The sequence below is a fragment of the Phocoena sinus genome, chromosome 15, assembly GCF_008692025.1.
Source record: "Phocoena sinus isolate mPhoSin1 chromosome 15, mPhoSin1.pri, whole genome shotgun sequence".
NCBI lineage: Eukaryota > Metazoa > Chordata > Mammalia > Artiodactyla > Phocoenidae > Phocoena > Phocoena sinus.
The window spans coordinates 39,717,105-39,737,039 of NC_045777.1; the positions used below are offsets into that span (position 1 = coordinate 39,717,105).

General features: G+C 45.3%; 1 protein-coding gene across 1 annotated transcript in view; it reads left to right on the forward strand.

Moving 5' to 3' along the window:
• The window catches only part of ISM1 (isthmin 1), an 89,737-nt gene that overhangs the window by 54,735 nt on the left and 15,067 nt on the right, over positions 1-19,935 (forward strand). The window contains exons 2-3 of the mRNA XM_032607197.1: positions 5,511-5,750; positions 14,749-15,013. Of these exons, the coding sequence (XP_032463088.1) occupies positions 5,511-5,750; positions 14,749-15,013 (505 nt within the window). The remainder of the gene's footprint in view (positions 1-5,510; positions 5,751-14,748; positions 15,014-19,935) is intronic.

Sequence of the window (19,935 nt, forward strand, 5' to 3'; positions counted from 1 at the left end):
CCAGACGACCCAGAGAATGCCAGTGGGGAAGTGGGGACCTAATGGAAAACTCACAGTACAGTAGGGTAGAAAGCTTTCAGACCGAAGGCTGGTGGGTCCAGACGTCTGGGTTTGGGCCTAGCATTTGTATTATTTACTCAGTGATCGCTTACTAAGACAGCAGACTGGCACTGAGCCTAACACCCACTCCATTCCAGCTCTGATAGCCTTTGGGCCTCTGCGCCAGGCCCTGGGAGGCCTCAGGGAGTCTGCACCCACCGTATCCTTTGCCAGGATCGTAGTGCTTCCTGGCCCATCTCCCTCTCTGCCCCGTCCTCTTCACCTGCTTCACGGGCTTCATTTTACCTGTGTTTTTCAATCTCAGTTCAAACTTTATTTCCTTAGACAAAACTCTACTTCTTTTTAATAAAAATGTTCAAAGTAAGGAGTTTTATAATCCCTACCTCGAACGGGGGTGATGGTTTTTCTGGCTTCCTCTCTTTTATGAGTATCATCATAGGCTCATGGAATGTCATCGATGCAATGTATGGCAGTCAACGATAACCTTTGTGTTTTAACGCCCAAATTGTCTAATCCTGGTGCAGGGTGGGCCCTTCAATCTGGCTCCTGTGTTCTTTCAAGAGGACACCATTAATCACTGAAGTCTTCCTGGCTTTCTGACACAGCAAAATATCCCAAACTCACCTTGACTTCCCTGCCCAAGTTCTGGGATCAGCCATTTGTCCAAGGATCTCTGGATCCTTTGAGGGCAAAGTCCTTGAACTTTAATGATAGTATTTTTGGATAAATTAAAGGAAATATTACATTACCCAGTGAGTGATAGATTTGAGAAATGTAAGGTATAGATGCTGAAATAATAGAAGATTCTATACGTATACAGAGAAGGGGGTAGAGGGCAGATTTGGAAAAGGATATTATGAAAATTAGCAGTAGAGCTGAGTACCCATAACCTGGCTGCCATTGTGAAGGTCACGGTGATGGTTCACTATATGCCCTGTTGGTACTTCCTACAGCTGGGGATGGTACCCAATCTTGAGTCACTTTGCTGAACAGGGCTTTTCCCTTTTTATTGGCAGTCATGGCTCTCAAATTAGAATCGTACAGGGAACATTGCTACTAGGGCTGCAGTATTGTCAATACTACTGTTTGTATCAAGGGTACAAGAAGTTCAGAGGTCATCATTCCAGGACTAGTATGAAGGCTCTGCCATGCTATCGGGGACCCCAGCTCCTCTATCTTTCCACTCAGCCACCTTTAGCGTACATCTTCAACCTCTTGCCAGTGGCATCATTTCACTTCCAACACTACTATCCACACTTCAGCCAGGAGAAAATGGAAGACGGAAAAGAGGCAAAAGGCAAACTGACTCTGCCTTCTGTCCAATAGTACCATCAGGCACCTTCCACTTACATCTCATTGGGTAGAACCGTGTCACGTGGTCATCCGTAGCTGCAGTGGATGCTAGGACATGTAGTTTTAGCCAGGCACGTTGCCACCTGAAATAAACACTGAGTAAAAAAAAAAAAAGTGGGGAATGGATATGGGGGAGGAAACTACAATATCTGCCACAATAATACTGCCATCTAAAGCAAAACTGCAGGCTGCATGAGCATGGAGCCTAGTTTATAATTTTATTATTATTGTTAACACTTTACAATATTAGTACTTTACTCCTATTTTAAATAAGAATAAGTTGTAAAACAATGGAGGGACAGGAGCTATGCCCAAAGATGGGGAGCATTAAGCAGCAGCTGGACAGTTTGGCCACCACAGGTCACCTTCCTTGGCAGTGGAACACTGCATGCGTATAGACCGCCAACTAGCTTTAGTTCTTCTCTCTCTCTTTGTTAGTAGTCACAGCTCGCAGATTAGAGAGAACGTTGCTCCTGGAGCTGCAGCATTGTCACAGATTGAAAGTCAACTCAAAGACACATTGTGGGTAAAGAAATATTTTCCCAAACTGAGCAGATGCCCTCATGTCACTTGAATTTAAACAAAATGAATCCTGCAGCACCTTGGAAAGAATGGTGATATTTCTCTCCTTCAATCCCTGGACTGTCCAAAGCTCACGTCTTCAGAGAATAATGTCTGCTTTTCTGAATAACATACAAACTGTTTAAATCTTCATTTTGAGATCCACCCTTCCTGAGAATCTTTACTCTGCTAGAATAATTAAGTAGATCTCTTGGTGAGTGAGCTTGGTGCATCAACCATGACCTCCAGTGGGGCCTCTACAAGGAAGCTGTACAGTGGGTCTTTGAGAAAGAATGAAGAAGAGGTGTTTTCCTGCCTTGTTAGCAGACCCTGTCTACTGTCTCCTGCCCCAGATTTAAATTCTTGATTACCACAATAATGGTTCCTCCCTGAATCTTGTCATGGATTGAATAAAGTGGAGCTTCATTTCATATGATTCACTGTGAGGCACCCTCCCCCTACCGTAGAGCTTCCAGTTTCTGAACAGTCTGGGGGCATGCCACGGTTTCGAGGGAGCCAAGATTTCCAGATAAATATGTTTTTGTAAAAATGCAAGAATAATTCAGATATTCAGAGATCGTGATTAGCATTTTTTATTATTCCCATTCTCATCTTCCAAATGTTGTTTGAGGGGTGGGAGGATGAGGATTGGGGAAAGATGGAGAAACGCCACAACGGTGTGCATAATTCAAGCCAAAATGTACTTTGGCCCCCGTCTTCGCGGCAGAGGCACTTGAGGCCTGAATCGTCCAGCCCAGTTGCCCTAACTCTACATTTCTCTTTTCAAGTATAGTCACAACCCACCCTGAGTTCTCTTGACCATCCTGCTGGGACAGCATGGGATTCTCCTTATCGTCTGCTTTGTTTTACGTGGAGGATTATTGAGCCACAGAGAGTTTAAGGGGTTTTCTTGGTCCCTGTCTAAGCCAGGATCACTCTGGGGTAGTGTATCTCCTCTCAGGAAAAATTCCAGAGTCAGATCAAGAAACCCATCATATTCAGTCCTTGTTTTTTCAGCCGTCTAAGTGAAATGCCAAATAAGCAGCACAGAGACCTTCCCTATCTCTTCTTCTAAAATACAAGTTTTTCTGGAATTCCCTGGCAGTCCAGTGGTTGGGACTCTTCACTTCCACTGCAGGGGGCATGGGTTCAATCCCTGGTTGGGGAACTGAGATCCCACATGCCATGCGGTGTGGCCAAAAAACAAAAGTACCAAATATAAAATAAAATATAAGTTTTCATAGTAGAAAGAGTGCTTCATCACAGGGAAAAGTAAAAAGAGCTCCATCTTTAACAGAGTTAAACAGTATGTCCCAGTTGCTATAATGAAGTGAGGGCTGGATTTGCAGGGGATCCCTCAAGCCATGGACAAGCAAATCCTGGGTCCCTTCTGAGACTTAGATTCCCAAACCCTGTGCAGTAAATTCTCCATGAGAAGTCAACTGTCCTTACTAACACTGTTGAGGATCCAGGGAGAAAAACAAGGGAACAGTTGCATTCAGTTATCTTCCCCTGGGCTATGATAGAGAGGTCTTACATTGAGGAAAGAATTAGCATGTCTCTGTCTCTGCCTCTGTCTCTGTCTCTGTCTCTGTCTCTCTCTCTCTCTATGTGCTGGATAATATAATCTCAGCATAATACATTTGGCCTCTGTTGCATTGAGCAATGCCTGGGGATGGCAGGGCAACTCCCCCTAGGAGGAAGTGCCAGGGGATGAAAACATGGCAGAAAGGTGACAGGAGAGGTGAACAAAGACACTGCCCCTGGCCACATCTCCTGAGCAAAGGAGAAGGGCAAGCAAAGACATGATGAAGAGCAGCCCGCTTCCCCTGCCGTAACTGCACATGTTAAGGAAGAGACAGCAGACGTGCTTCTTTCTAGCTCAGCCTCTTCTTGGCCTCTGGGAACATTCACATGGTCTCTGCACAAGTGAGTTTATTCCTCACAGCCCCATGTCTGTTCAAAGAGAGAAAAATCCATCCCCTCAGGTCAGCTCTCTAATAAGATCATTACCCACTGCATGTGTTTCATCCTCAGGCCATTCTTGACCTTGGGTACTCAGAGTCCGGAGTGTTTTGATACCAGGTGTAACCCCTTGACTGGGTCAAAGACGCTGCTGTGAGAGGGGGCAGGGAGTGTGTGTGGAGGCAATGTGCTGGAATATTCACTCCAAAACCCCCAAACATGCCCAAGAATAACAAGAACATTAACCACTGACCCAAACACTGGTGAAATTCTATCTCCACATCTCCCTCCACCAGTAAACATGAAAATGCTACCCCTGAAGGAATGGAGCAAACATCCAACAAGAGGGTCCAGGAAGAATGAGAGCAGAAGAAGGGCTGCTTTGAGAAAGAAGTCCAGCAACTACTACACTCTTCAGTCACTGGAAAAAATTTCCCCTGGTGACAACTAAACACGGACATTTTTTGCTAGTTTGGAAAAACAACAGACTTGGACTTTTCTTTCCGGGATAAAGACATTCAATTTCAGAATGCCTTTCTGTCACTTTTTCTTGACCTGTCTCCACCTCTTCATCCCCATCTTGGGTCGTTCTCCCTTCCTTCACTCCATCCCAGCCTCACTGGCCTTCTCTGTGTTTCTCAAATGAGACAAGCCATCCCTACCTCAGGACTGTCTTACTTGCTGTTCCCTCTGCTAGAATGTTCTTCCCCCAGATAATTACAGGTGTTCAGGTTTCACTTCAGATGTCACCTTCGCAGGAAGGTCTTCCCCAGCTACCCATCTAAAGTTGCCCTGACCACTCTATCTCATTTTCTTCTTCCCTTTCTTCTTAGCAATCACCATTCTCTGACCTGATCTTATTTATGTGTGTATTTGTTGTTTATTCCCCCCAACTAGACATACTCTCTAAGAGAATAGGACCCGTGTCTGTCTTGTTCATGGCTTTCCTGTGCCTAGCATGTGGTTGACACTTGTTGATTGTGTGGATGAATGGACAGATAAATGGATGGAAGGATGGATGAGTAGATGAATGAAAGAATTGAAGGAAGGAGGAATGAAAGTTAAATAGGCTAGTGAGTGGATGGATGAAAAAAATGGTTGGATGGATGGTTAGAAATAATCAATGATTTATTTGTCTGAAGTATTTTACCCAGTTTGGTCAGATCTTCTGCTGACCCACACCAAAGAAACGAACACTGGATACTGGGGCTATAACTCAAGCCAGAGTGGTTAATCAATTGAAGCTGTGATAAGGAAACCATAATTTGATTCCAGTTCTAAATGAGCACCTAGTCTCCTTCAAATTAGCACTTTCTGTTGATATGGTTTGATTAATATCTCATCCCACATTAGCCCTCAGAAAATTCCCAAGTAGCAGGCTAGGAAAATTTCCTGATGAGTTAGCTTTTTGAAGATAGAAAAACTAATCCATGGAAGGAAAACAAGTTGGGAATACCATCCTGGCTTAATTCCAGCTCCTGAAATTGTCCTTGTCCTGAATTTTTAAGGGTGGCATTTCTAAATCATGCTTCTCCTATTTATTTTTTCATTTGCTTGTTCGTTTGTTTTAGAATAACCTCAACATGGAAAGTGCCTCGACATCGGAAACCAGCTCTCCTCTCTCCAAAGAAACACCAGGGGAGCATTCGGACCACCAGTCTGCACACCAACCATTCCCCAGACAGCAATTCCAGCAAGAGGCTGGGCCCCCTTCATTGCAAAGAGATGGCCCCAGATCCTTTCTCCTTGATCTACCAAACTTTCCAGATCTTTCCAAAGCTGATATCAATGGGCAGAATCCAAATATCCAGGTAATGCTTTAGCAACTGAAAGGTGAAAGAAAATGAAACGGCCCATGTCTTTGTTTCCTGATCTGATTCCAAAGCAACTGCTACCTTACCTCACTTTTCTCCTTGACCCCTTAATGAATCCTGCCGACAAGCATGTTATCTCTATGAGAGCAGCGTTGTATTTCATCTGTGTAACACCCTGGATTATGAGATGCATCGTTATTTTATCAACCACTGAAAAAAGAAAGCAGTGCTAATTAGAGTATGACACACCGATGATTATAAGATACATCCTGATTTCAGAGCTGTTGAAATGTGAAAACAGGGACTTCCCTGCAGGTCCAGTGGTTAAGACTTCGCCTTCCAATGCAGGGGGTGCGGGTTCGATCCCTGGTCGGGGAGCTAAGATCCTACATGCCTCACAGCCAAAAAAACAAAACATAAAACAGAAGCGGTACCGTAACAAATTCAATAAGGACTTTAAAAATGGTCCACGTCAAAAAAGAAAAAAGAAAGAAAGAAAAGAAATGTGAAAACAAAACAAAATAATATGCCCTGAAATTGATGAAATATGTTAGCTATAGAGAAAGGCCAATCAGACACATGAGTAGATGAGGCAGATCATAGTGTGATTTCTAAGATGCTCAGGAAGACACTGTCTCTCAAATGCCTCTCTAGCTTGCCTTAGACACCAGAAATTCCTTTAGGCACTGACAACACTTCAGTTGCTCCAAAGTGTAAATGACTGGTAAAAAATTTTTGATAAGAGGAAAGGAGGTGATAACAGAAGTTTCTAGGGGAGAGAGGAATACATATCACTAAGATGAGCTGGGGTGACGCTAAAGGAAATGGGAGATTAGGAAAGAGGTGCCTGGAACTGAAAATAAGAACTCTCACCTGCACTGAAATAGCACAGTTTACTTTACAAAGTAAAGGTGGATCCGGTTTGACTCTCCCAATACTCTCATGGAGCCCACATCATTCCTCCAATATTATCAATAATGCAACTGACTCTCAGGAAGTTCCCATTTGGTTTGCCCAAGGCTACGTAGCTAGTAAACAGTAGTTGGGGCTCAAATCCAGTCTCTCAGCCTCCCAAGAATACTCCGCCTACCATTTCATGTTTCAAAAACAAACTCCTCATTTTGAATTTTGCTTGTGCCTCCCACTGTTTCTTCCCAGAGACGGTACCCATGGCGTCCGAGGGCAGCTCATCCCCCTGGGCAGCCTGGCCCTGTGCAGCCCGAGTCCTCAGGTGCCTGCTTCCATACTTTTAAGTTTATCCTCAACTCTTTTCATTGGATGAAGCGCAGCTTGTCCTTATTCTTTCTCTGCATCAAATTCCAATTAGCTTCCATGGCAGAAAGTTCCTGAACCTGACCTTGGAACAATTGATCCATAATTAGGTTAGTGGTCTCTCTCGCAAGACTAACGCTGTCTGACACCCTTTTAGATCAGATTTCCTTGGCCAGAGTTGTTTTGCTCCTAACACCAGTGTTGTTATGACTACTGAACGTCCCTGAGAATACACCTCAATGCCGTGTTAGCTTCTGGGAAGTTAAGAAATGCAAGGTGTTCTCCCTCCAGGAAATGACGTAGGTGTAAAGATCCCGGCTACCGCCCAAGATAGTGCCAGAAGGATTGTGGAGACAGAGGCAGAAAAAGCGCTGAGTTCCATGGAGGACAGACCTGAATAGATGGGATATTTGGGAAGATTAGGGCAGGGCAGCGTTGAGGGTACATAAGTGAAAGATGTTTCGGAGGTCACTCTTTGACAACCCATGTGCCGAAATCACTGCATGGACCAATTAATATTTCCAATAGGTCTTGGACTGTTCTAATTGATTAATGGGGAAAACAGGCCTTTCGATCCACTGCCCTCTCTCCAGGAACTGGCCACATGGCTCTCCGATAAAGAACAAAGGATCCACTTGGGGGAGGTGCAGATTGGCAAAAAAAGGTACAGACATCTCCTTACTGTTGCTCAAAGAGGCTCCCCATCACGCCTTCATTGACAGGAAGTGATTTGTCCTTGATGATAGATTTTTATGGTTCTAGGACTAAACCACCCTTATCCCAAGGATGCTTAGATCATGCCCACAACAATTTTAGGTTTGCTGTAGCTTGCATTTTTTTTTCAGAGATGGGAAATGTCGCTGTGGGGCTTAATGCTGAGGACTGAGCTATTAATATAATCGATTTAAGAGTTACTAATATAAACTTACAAGAAAAGACCTGGATGCAGGGGACTGGAAGGCTGCAGTCCCCTCATTAGAAATTTACTAAGTGCATGGAGCTCCACCTAGAACCGAATTTCTAACAAAATTTCTCAGGATCCCCTTTCTCTCTCCCAGATAAATCCATCTATCAGGAAGTCCGCAGACCCCACTTGGGCCTTTTTAAAACATTAACCTGACTGTCAGGGAAGAACAGTGGGGCAAAAGTGGTTGGGATCCTCAGATCTGGGGAACCCAAATGACTTTTCCATAAAAAGAAAAGGGCAGCCATGAAGCGATGGATTTGTGCCTGAGCTCAGTAAAACCCCCGAGCTCGCAATACATTTTTCATCAGAATAATCTGTGTTGTCTAGCCAGACGCAAAGTGAGTGCTTTGGAACAGTTCCGCTGGGCTTCCTGAGGGATGAGAGGGTGATTGGAGTTATGGGTGTGGAGAGAACTATAAAGTGAGACAAAGGAACAGAGGATAAGTGGAGGATGAGTTATGAGATCACCACACTTGAGACTCTCCAACAAAGCCTCTTGGACTTTCATAGAACGCAGCTTCCCCTTGTGACGTCACAAGGATGGCAGCGGAGATGGGACAAATGGAAATCATTTGTCCTTGTCCCCTCTGAGCCCACAGTCACCTGTTTGTATAGACTTCTAACAGGCGCAAAGGAATCCCCACTTTGTCTTCACTCTGTCTCAGCACCGCCCCAGCACATACAAGAAGTTTGCCTCCAGGAGCTGCTTCGGAAAGGGATGCTTTGGAGCACAAGGCGGGAAGGGGACCAGGCGACTCCTATGAGGTCCCTATATGTTTCTTGAGTTACCCTTTGGACAGAAGAAATCACTGTACCTCTCAAGAGTGTAGGTTTCCCCGTAGCTCCAGATATCAGGGTTTCTGGCAAAATGGACCCGAAATGAATGAGGCTTCAACCCAGATGCCATCAGGATCAAAGACCAGGCCAGTGCTGTCCTGTTGCCCGCCGGCCAGTTGGTTCATCCAGTTTCTGCCTTGCACAAGCCCTGTGTCTGTTAACCTTCTGCAGGCAGTCAGCGGGGTGGGGTAGGACAGCCTATGTTTTATTGATCTGATGATGGAACACTGAACTGCATTCCTGTCCCTTCTCTTTCTGGAAGATTATGAAAGGGGAGTGTTAGTGACTCAGAAAGATGCTCAAAGAAAGACTGACGCAGCTGCTACCCCTGGGAGCCCCAGCCCTAGGTCTGAGTGTGAGTGTGTGTGAGGGCACGTACATACACACAAACTCACACACACGCACACACACACACACATACGCAGCACTGGCCGCTGTAGCCTCATGCCCCACTGCACTTGAGTAAACCAGCTCCCCGGTGGTCCTTTAAAAGATGAGGTGCTTTCTAAAAGGGGTGATGGTTTTCACGTTGTCAGCCCTCGCCCCTTCCTCAGAGCTCTGGTCTTTTGTTGAAATCCACTGGTTTGACACAGGGCCGATTCAGCAAAGCAGACAGTCCCACCGGTCACCCCGGGCCGTCCAAGCATTGTCTCTCCCTGGGGAGTGGACTGAAAACAGGTGAAGGCATATCAGTGGGTCGGCTTCCGCTGCCAGGGCCCCTGGCCTGGTCTCCCCCCATCCCCTGGCAACCTGCCCCTCACCCCCACTTAGGCAGCCCTCACTGGAGCCGGGAGCTACCCAGGAATCTGATACCCATCTCTCTGAACCTCCTCCCAGCCCCCCTGTGTCTGCAAGCATTTCCCACGCTCCAAGGCTGGGGTCTGCTGTGCCCCCCTGCCAAACCGCCCACACCTTTCCAAAGTGACAATGCTGAGCTCTTGGGCCTCTTGACTTTTAGGAAGGGAAATCCTTTAAAAAGCCCAGCTTTTTAGAGCTTTTTTTTTTTTTAAACCCCTGAAGCCAGGTGGCCTCTGTCCCAAGTGGATTGGGCTCTCCATTTTAAGACTGGCTTCAGGCTGTGGAAGTGAGTGAGGGGAAAAAAAAAAAAAAAAAAAAAAACAATGCACAAAAGAGAAAGAAATAGCCTCAAACTCCTGAACCCAATCTCCATATTAAATTTAAAACAAAACTAGAAGTTGGGGTTTTGGCAACGAATAAATAAATAAATAAATCACTCAGGAAAGAAAGTAAATCTCCCAGGAGAAGTTCAACTTGAACTTCGGTATCCTTGGCTAAGTTTCTGGTCTGCAGCTGATGGTCAGATAGCAAAGACAAAAATCTCTAAAATAAACACATTATTAGGCTCACTGCATCAATTCATGACCACAGTGGCTATTCACCACCAAATAGTTCTCTTTTCTGGGTCAATCTGAGATCTGTATTCATTTCAACCAATGTATTTATTTCTTTTCTTCCATTGAGGGAGACACAAAAATAGTCAGCTAAAGGCCTTTTTTCTCCCCTCGCACAGACTTATTTACATGGACGTAGACCTCTTGATACAATCAGATGAGTTGGCCAGGGCTGCAGGTGTTGTACGTGCTTCTACTTCTGATTTCCCCTCCTCCGTTTTTCCTAAAATCCTTTTGGAATGGCAGGCCTGGCCAAGTAAGAACCAAGAAATCTCTGTGCCCAAGAGATGGGCCTACACACTCCAGGGGACAAGCCGGTATCTTTCAGATTCTTATGGGGGCCCCGCAGTCCCCGTCATGAGCTAGAGTCCACCGACCTGCCCTTGGGCTCTGGTACCACAGTTTTGTTGACCAGGCTTGGCCTCTATGGCTGCATGCAGGTTACTCGACCTCTCTATGCCTCAATTTCCTTGTCTATACAATGGGAATGATAACACAACCTGTGAGTAGTACCTCTGCAGTACATACTCTGTAGTAGTAGGGTTGTTGTGAGGATTAAATGAAATCATCCACGCGAAGCACTCAGCACAGAGACAGGAATATGGGAAGATTCCCCAGACTGGTGGATGCTGGTGGGTGATGTCAGTGAGCGTGAAGATGACAGAGGAAACGTATAAAATAATTAAGAATCAGGAGTTTTGAGTCCAGCTCTCCACCTTCCTTGCTGTTCACCTCAGGAACGTGAATTCTCTAGGCCAGTTTCTATGCCTGAAATGTGGGTTTAACTTGTGTAGAACAAGCAATGATGTTTGAAGGAGCACGCTGCAAATCTCAAAGCATTAACCACACTTACTGGAGCTGCCAAAGTTGTTTTTAGAGCATCAGTGGGTCTGAGAGGGAGGGATTATATATCTACTTAGTCCTTTGTGTTCTTTCTTCGGCAATTGTCAAGGAAGAAGGGGTACATAATCGGGGGTCTAACCCTTTGCTGGAGACTGTCGTCCTGTCCCCGGATGCTCTGTGCTTTTGAGGAATCATTTCACCTCCCAGGCCTCATTTTCCTCTCTGGGAAATAAATACGAACCCAAATCTGCCTAGTCACCATAGCTCTCAAGGCTTAGAGGACCAGGTTAGAAGCTTCTAGAAGATTCTCCTGAGTTCAGAAAGTCAAGGCTTCTGTATTCCCAGTGTCATTAGTTTATTATCAGTTAAACTAAGAATTGTGTTAGTTTCCCAGTGGAAAGTGCTTTTCAGAGCAAGAGTAAAGAGTTTATTTCTAATAAATGTTTAAACTCTCAAGAGAAAGAAAGAAACAGGTAATATTACAAAGGATTTTATCCTCCTTTCCTAATTTTGGATGGAATTCTCCAAATTGGCACCTATTCTAGACTCTCTTTCTTAGAGCTGACAAGATTCTGCCAGAAGTTGGAGTTGGGTCTTTTGGAAAAGTTCTCTTTCTTTTACTATCTTGATTCATGGTACAGAAAACTCCAGAAGAAACCAATGTACTAGAGATGCTTCAATTCTGTGTACTAAGGATGCAAAAAGATGGTAAGATCTATCAGCTTGGAAATCTGCTGTGCTCACTACCACACCTTCAGCTCATCACACTTATTGTTCAAGACATTTTTAGGAACAGATTCTTTGATGCTAAAGAACATGTAAATATAGTAAGAGCAACAGGAAACATAAAACCAATCCGCACCATTCGAGAAGTCATGATCGTGCTCATTAAGTCTTTTTAATTGGATGCCTATGAAATTTCAGGCTCAAGATTACATTTCTTCATTTGATGTCTGTATGAGGTTTCCATATTCTTAACTGCAGGGAAGGGTGGATCCTAAGGTTTGTGTGTTTTTTATTTTGTGTGTGTGTGTGTGTGTGTTTTTTATTTTCTAATTCAGTTGGAGCAGTGGCTAAAAATGAAAGGGGAAAAAGAAACCTCTAAACAGATGAGATTTAGTCATCAATATAGTTTTTGGAGTAAATTCATATTTTGCTACTCATTGCCTGGCCAGGCAACAAATCTATTTTGTTTGGATCTGAGCGGTAGTTTACGGGGGGAAAAAAATCATATTGACGGTAATAGCTTAAAACATGAAATTGTTTTGATTCCCAGCTTGGAGAAATTGCAGGGCACGTTTTGTTTAGGCAATCCCTTTGACTCCAGTCTGGATACAAATGGAATACCAAAACTGTCCAGCCCATTCCCCCTTATCTCCTACCCAGAGCCTGATTTCATTACCATAATTGCAGGCTTGCCTGACTCTTGGCAGCTTCTCCCCTCCAAAACCCTTAATAGCCTTGCAGACGATTGTTGCGGCTCAGTTGTTCTGTCTGCAGGCACAGGGGGCCTGGACTACAGAGGAGAAAGGTTGTCTTCAAAGGCTCGGCATCACCGCGTCACTGCCCAGCTCAGGTCTGCGCAGCCCAGCGGCGTATTTCTTCCGCGTTGCCCTTACAGCGTTGCGTGTGGGTCCAGGTCCCCGTCCCTTTCCAACAACCATCCCTTCAGCAAACAGCAATGATACAAGGCAAATGATGTAATTCTTTCTTTTCTTTTTTCCTTTTCGGGGATTACTAAACGTCCCATAATTATTTACAAATATGCAAGGGATGCTTATGAGACTGGGCTAGTGGTGGTGGCATGGAAGCAAGCCAGTGGTGCCCTTCTAGGCATCCCACACCAGAGGAAGAGATGCACTCGGCCTGCCACAGCCCAAGTATAATCTGGGATGGAAGGCCACACCCTTAACTTTGTGTCTGGACCACACAAGGCCACAGCCCAGGCCCACCATGAGCTGGGCAACTTCTTTAAAATGTCAAAGCAAGTAGAATTCAAACCTTCCCATTCCTAAGACAAAAGGAAGGGTCTGTTTGTCTCAGGGATTGGCACGACCTGGTGCAATGTGGCAGAGTATGTCAGCAAATCTCTCAGATGTCCGGTTAGGGCAAAACTGGAAAAGCATCTGCCAAGTACATCTTGCGCTGATTACTTGGAACGCATGTTTCTGATTCATTTGCACACAACTCATCCAGGGGGTGTTGCAAGAGCTTTGCGATGGCCAAAGGAACCCAAGGAGTCTTTTATTATGTTTTTTAAACAAGTTTCTCTATGTTGATTGTCTCTCGAAGCCAAGAAGCTGCATTCCTTCAGCCCCGTGACTTCCAAACTAGGCTCCATAAATCCAAGAGCAAGTTCTGACCTTGACTCTTGGAACTATCTGCTCTGACCCTGAGGGTCGGTTAAGGAGTGTGTGCTGGGTCTGGACTAGGGATGAGTGAAACTCAAGCTGTGACATCCTGGACCTTGAGGACCTTGTGCTCACATCTCTACACGACTTGTGGCATCCAGCCCCCACCAGCATCAGTGGCCTCTTTGCTCACTTGGTCACAGGAGGGGACACTACCTCGGTGACTGACTTTTTGAGAGGCAGTACAGCAAAGTCGGTAAGAGCGTGGGCTCTGGAGCTAGACTACCCATGGCTGCCAGTTACTAGCTCTGTGACCTTAGGCAAGTTGTTAACTTCTCTGTGTGCCAGTTTCCCTGTCTATAAAAAGCTGTCTAGCAACCATCCCAAAACTTAATAGCTTAAAGCAACAACCACTGGATTGCTCACTGTCCTGTTGGTCAGGAGTTTGAGCAGGGCTCAGCCAGGAGAGCTCATCTCTGTTCCACGTGGTATCAGCTAGGGTGACTCAACTGGGCCTGGAGGATCCAAAATGACCCCACACACAAGACCGGGGCCTCAGAGCGGGCCAGTGACTGAGAGGACTCTTTGTTCTCCTCTATGTGCCCTGCCTCTTCACATGGCGGCTCTGTGAGCAGCGGTCTAGGCTGGGCTTCTGTACGTAATGGTAGGAACACGCCAAGAGAATGAAAATGGAAATTGCAAGACCTCGTAAGGCTTGTCACATTGTCACACTTAACACATTCTACTGGATGCAGTGAGTCACAAGGCCAGCCCAGATTGAAAGGGAGGGGAAACAAACTCCACCTCTTGATGCGAGGTGTGGCACACACATACCAGAATGGGAGGAATTGCCGGGGACATCTTTGGAGATCAGCAGCCACAAGGGCCAATCAATAGAACCAACCTTATAAGGCTGTTCTGAGGATTAAATAAATTAATATATGTAGAGCCTTTAAAACAGTCCCTGGTGCAGAGTTAGTACTCAGTAAGTGTTCAGTTTTATCATATTCTTGTGCCACTTCAAGAACATACACGGTACATGTTTACTCCTTGAATTAAAGGCTTCCCAGCCACACAGTTGTCAGTAAATCAGGGACCCTAGTGATGCATTGCTTCCTCCCAACCCGAGGCCCGTGTGCATCCGTTCCTTTGGGCGTCCCTGGAGGTTTTCCATTCTGTGTCACCGTGCAGCCTCAGATTTCCTTTGTGAGGGATGCACATTTCCCTCCGTTCTCTCAGACTGTCTTCCAAGGGTCACCCGGCTTAGAGGCTGTTGACTCCTCATTGACCCTGGCCTGTTCTGAATTCTTCAGGTCACCATAGAGGTGGTGGACGGTCCTGACTCTGAAGCAGATAAAGATCAGCATCCGGAGAATAAGCCCAGCTGGTCAGTCCCATCCCCCGACTGGCGGGCCTGGTGGCAGAGGTCCTTGTCCTTGGCAAGGGCCAACGGCGGGGACCAGGACTACAAGTACGACAGTACCTCAGACGACAGCAACTTCCTCAACCCCCCTGGGGGGTGGGACCGTCCGGCCCCAGGCCACCGGACTTTTGAATCCAAAGAGCAGCCAGAATATGGTGAGTCTACCACCCAGTAATATAAAATTGGTGCAGAGAATAAATGAGACGATGAGGCCCAGTGGACGTGGAGTCAAACAAAACCCCGTTTACAGTGTGTGGCTTTGGGTCTTCAATGAGGCAGACCTCATACAGACTCTGTCCGCTCTGTCCACAGAAGCCCCAAGAGGCCCCCAAAGCCACATTTTTCTGGAAAGACTATAATTTTAAAATAATACCAATTATCCTAGGAGAGAATTTTTTTTTCTCAGTTAGGGGTCTTAGAGGTTCTGCCTTCTTTTTCCCCAAAATTTTCTTTTCTTTTTTTCCAAAATGACAGAATCACCAAGTTCACTTCCTCATATGTTTGACTGTAAAAATTCATACTAAAAATCAACTTAGTGAAAGAGATGTACCCCGCTGTCTCCTTTGACCAGGCAACTGTGTTATGTTTATCGTAGGCAGTGGAGTGGCCCTTGGAAACCCTCATGGACATGTATGTCACGAGTTGTCAAAGCGAGGCCTCCCCACCAATAAATTTCAAGACCCCAAGTTGGGACTTATAGTTTCCCCTGCTTTTAGAGTAGGATAGTTGAGATAACAAGCAATTTCTAAGTTCAATGACTTAAAATCATGAAAGTTCTTTTCTCACTTAAGCTGGGATGGGAGACAGGGTCGGGGGAATTCTGCTCCACTCAGTCATTCAGGGACCCAGGCTCCTTCCATCTTGAAGCTCCACCAACTGTAAGGGCCTGCAAATTATCCACTGGATGCTCTGCATCTGGCTGGAAGACGGTAGAGAGATAGAGCCTAGAAAAGGCACACACGCTCTTAACCCCCTCAGCCTGGAGATGACACACATCACATCTGCTCAAATTCTATCGGCAAGACCTCATCATATGGCCCCACGTAGATGCAAGGGAGGCTGGGAAATGGTTTTTGTGTGTCCTAGATGAAGAGGAAATAGATTCAGAAAGCATCTGGCCAGGCTTCAGGAGGAATCAGGCAGTGTGCCTTGTGTTATAATGAGAGTATTTGATATCTTACAAATGCATCCACCATCGTGATGTTCTTGTGGTTCAGCCTCAGCAGACTTACACGAACACTCTATGAGGATGACTTGTCTAGCACCATTTGCATTCTCACCCTTACCCCCATTTTTCAGCAGAAAGACCAGTTGTATATTGGAGAATTGTTTCTACCTGCTAATAGATGATCCTAGGCAACTTCCAAAAGAGTAAGACCATTTTTTTCCCAGCCACATCATTCAGTTGTTCAACTGACATTGAACACGTCTTACGCCCATCACTGTGCTAGGTTCTGGGAATCCAGAAATGATTAAGACACAGTCCTTCTCTAAAGAGCATCTCACCTATCTATGGACAAAAGGAGAAAAGTTAACTGATAGAGCAAAGGGTGCCACAGCAGAGATATACATCAAATCCTAGGGGAGCAGAAAGAGAGCTCCCAGACCCCACCCAATCAGGAGGCTTGTAAAACCTTCTCCTTTCCCAGAAGAAGTCCAATTTATTTTCCAAGACAAAGGATTGGGAACAGTAGCCAACCTTTCTACAGCACCTGCCTTTCACAGTTCCTCTTCATAGCAGCTCTCACAGATTAGCTCATTTAATCAGCTCACTGAGGCAGGGACCCATTTTACAGATGGGGAAACTGAAGCCTGGAGAAGTTAAACAACTTTGAACTCAAGGGTCAAGACCTAGGATCCATCTCAGACAGTCTGGGTCCAGAGTCTGTCCTCTTAACTACTGTGTTATTCTGCCTCTCTGGAAAAATAAATAAATAGCACATCTTTTAGGACAGTAAAGTGTATTTAGAAATGGGACAGTTAGATTGGAAGATAGGAATGGGAGGAAAAGGTCAGGGTGGAACTGAACCTGGGCTCAGGACTAAAGCTGAACCTGTCTGCCCAAGCCACATGGAACAAGGTCTCTCTGACTGGGGCTCAGACCCTGGACCTCAGAATCCCTCCTTTGCCTGTTAAAATTTAACACCCATCCTGGGCCCCAGCCCCTTCCCTATATACCAATGGTTTTCCAGGTGTGTTTCCCAAGCCAGTTGATCAGCATCGCCCAAGACCGTGATAGAAATGCAAATGTTCAGACCCCACTCCAGGCCTACTGAATCAGACTCTCTGGGGTGGGTCTCAAAAATCTGTTTGAACAAGCCCTCCAGCAGGCTCTGATCTGAAACAGTGGGGTCCAAAGCACCAGTGTTTCTTAGTATGGTTGCTCATACACACCTAAGCAATTTTTTAAAAATCCCGATGGCTGGACTTCTCTCTAGATCAATTAACTTGGGATCTCTGGGGGTGGAGCCCAAGCGTCAGTGTTTTTTAAAGCTCTGTGGGTGGCTCCAATGTGAAGTCCAGGTCAAGGGTCACTGCTGTCCTTCTGCTGAACCAGAATATGCAGGAGTGAGACCTGGGGTCTTTCTAGGCTTCTTTGTTTATTTCTTTTTTCAACCAAGGTCACCAGGTGATTCTCCTGCTTACTAAAGTTTGGAGACCACTACTTAGAAACAACTTTTTCATCTAAAGCTTTTACAGAATATATTCTGCCAAATGTATGAACATTAAGAATACTCCCTCCATTTCAGTCTTGAGGGTAGAATTTGCTTCTGCTGGGGCAATTACTGGGGCTACCAGAGCCACCTTCACCCCAACTTTCTAGATCTATAATACCTGGGGAGTGAGTGCCCTGCATCTGGATCTTACAGCATCCCTGAGTCATGGGGAAACTCCCATCTTTGATGATTTTAGAGTCTCTTTTAGTAACGTCACCGTCATTAGACTAGACATCAGGATTGCTACTTTATAAAGAAAATCTTGTCCCTTATCATACCTCTAAAGCAGTGCTTCTCAGACTTTTACGTGCACACAAATCACCTGGGGCTCTTGGTAAAGGCAGCTTCTGAAGCCGTAGATGCCAGAAAGGGCCGGGAGCCCTGGTGAAGCTGACACTGCTGGCCCTCGGACCACACTTTTAGAAGCGAGACCATAGGTGTGTAGCTTACACGCTACAGTAACTCAGTAGCATTTGCAACATGGATGAATAATTACTGCTTGTCAGTCCGACTCACAGGGAACATGTGATTTCCAGAATTCTTTACAGCATCAGATGAGCTAAGTCCTCTTTTATTTCAATCAACAAGAAAGTATAGAGCAATTTCTAAGTATTTATCCTTGTGTTGGGTGCTGTGGAGGATACAAGGAGAGAATATACAGCCCAGGAAGGTGAGGTCCATGCAGTGGCAAAGCAGGACGCGTCACTGAACCTGAGGACTTGCTGCCTCGTCTGAGACCAGCTACAATTGCCACAGGAACTGGCCTTAGTGGAAGATGTCTATCTCAAATATTTGAAGGTAGGATTTTTAATAAGAATGTAAATGTCTGTGGCCAAAGAGTATTTCAAAAAATCCTAGATGAATAAGTAGAACATAACAGCATCTGTAGAATAAATTATAAAATACACAACAGAAGATAGACCGAATTTGTGATTGAGTCTGCTCAACTTTGGACTGTATGTGTTTGAGATACTTAAGGTATCACCAGGGCAAAGAAAGAGTCCAAATAAATATTTTTCTTTCAAATAGTAGTATACCATTCCCCAGATTGCTCTGAAGAACCTGCATAATGAAATCAGATGGACACAGCTTAGTGTGGGCTGGGACTCAGTCCTTTGCAATTCTCTGACGGGTCATGGTCTTATTTTAATAGATCCCACAGTGATTTTTTGCAAGGGTTTTTCTTTGTAACGTTAAATTATGGCCACATAAGTGAGTATCTTAAGGAAGGGCTGCTGGGGCCGGAATCAAAGTTGCTGGAATATCAGGATATAGAACAGGATATGGCCAGAGTGGGCAGATCTCAGATCTACTCCCAGCTCTGCCAAGTTTGAGCTGTGTGACCTTAATCAAGTACCTTAACCTCTCTGAGCCTCAGTTTCCTTATCCATAAATGGAGAGTGTTTCTACCTACCTTGCAGGATTGTTATAGGAGTTCAATCAGGGTGTGTTGACAGAGGAGCTGGTTATGGACAGGCCCTCAATAACTGGCAGCCACTATCATCTAGGATTAGGGTAGAGGCTTTCCAATGGCCGAGCCAAGACCCAAGTCACTTCAGTTGCCCAAACACTATAACTGGCCCACAGAACTCTAGTGCCCTGAAAGTATATAATGACCACTTTAAAATTTCAAACAACATCCCTGTAACCCAGCCCTCAGCCCACTGCCCTGTGGATTGTTCTCTGCCCTCACCAAGCTCTTTGATGTCACAGATAGGGGCTGTCTAAGCACCACAGAAATGTTCACAGGGACTGTTTTCTGCTGTCTTTGTTGTCATCTTTGTAACTATTGCTGCTCAAGTTCATCTTCTGCTCTGAGTGATGCCCTGGTAGGTGAGCCAATGAGAACAAGCTTATTTTATTATAGCAGAAAGGAATACTGCCCTCAAAGCTTTGTCCCCCAGTCAGAAATTCCCTTTCTCTCCCGCAAACACATTAAACAAATAGAAATCCCCACGAGAAGGGGCTTGGATGGGGTGTTTGTCGGGGGCTGTATGCCACAGACACTTCCAGAGAAAGGGCTGACGTGCCCACTTTTCCCCAAGAGGTTGTTTCACTTCGTTGCTAGCCCAATAGAAATGATCAGCCACGTGGCTGTATACATGTTCTGTGCCTAACTTTGGGGGAGCAGTATTTTAAAATGTTTGGAAAATAAATGACTTTGTGAGCATTTAAAATAAAGACATGGCCTTGGTGTGCTCTTTTCCATGTTTCTTGTGCTAGGGGTTTGTTGCATTTTTGGATCTGTGGGTCTACAGTTTACATTATGTTTGGGAAATTTGGGGCCATTATTTCTTCAAATATTTTTTCTATTACCCCCACTTCCACCCCTGCCCTCCCACTTTGGGGACTATAATTAC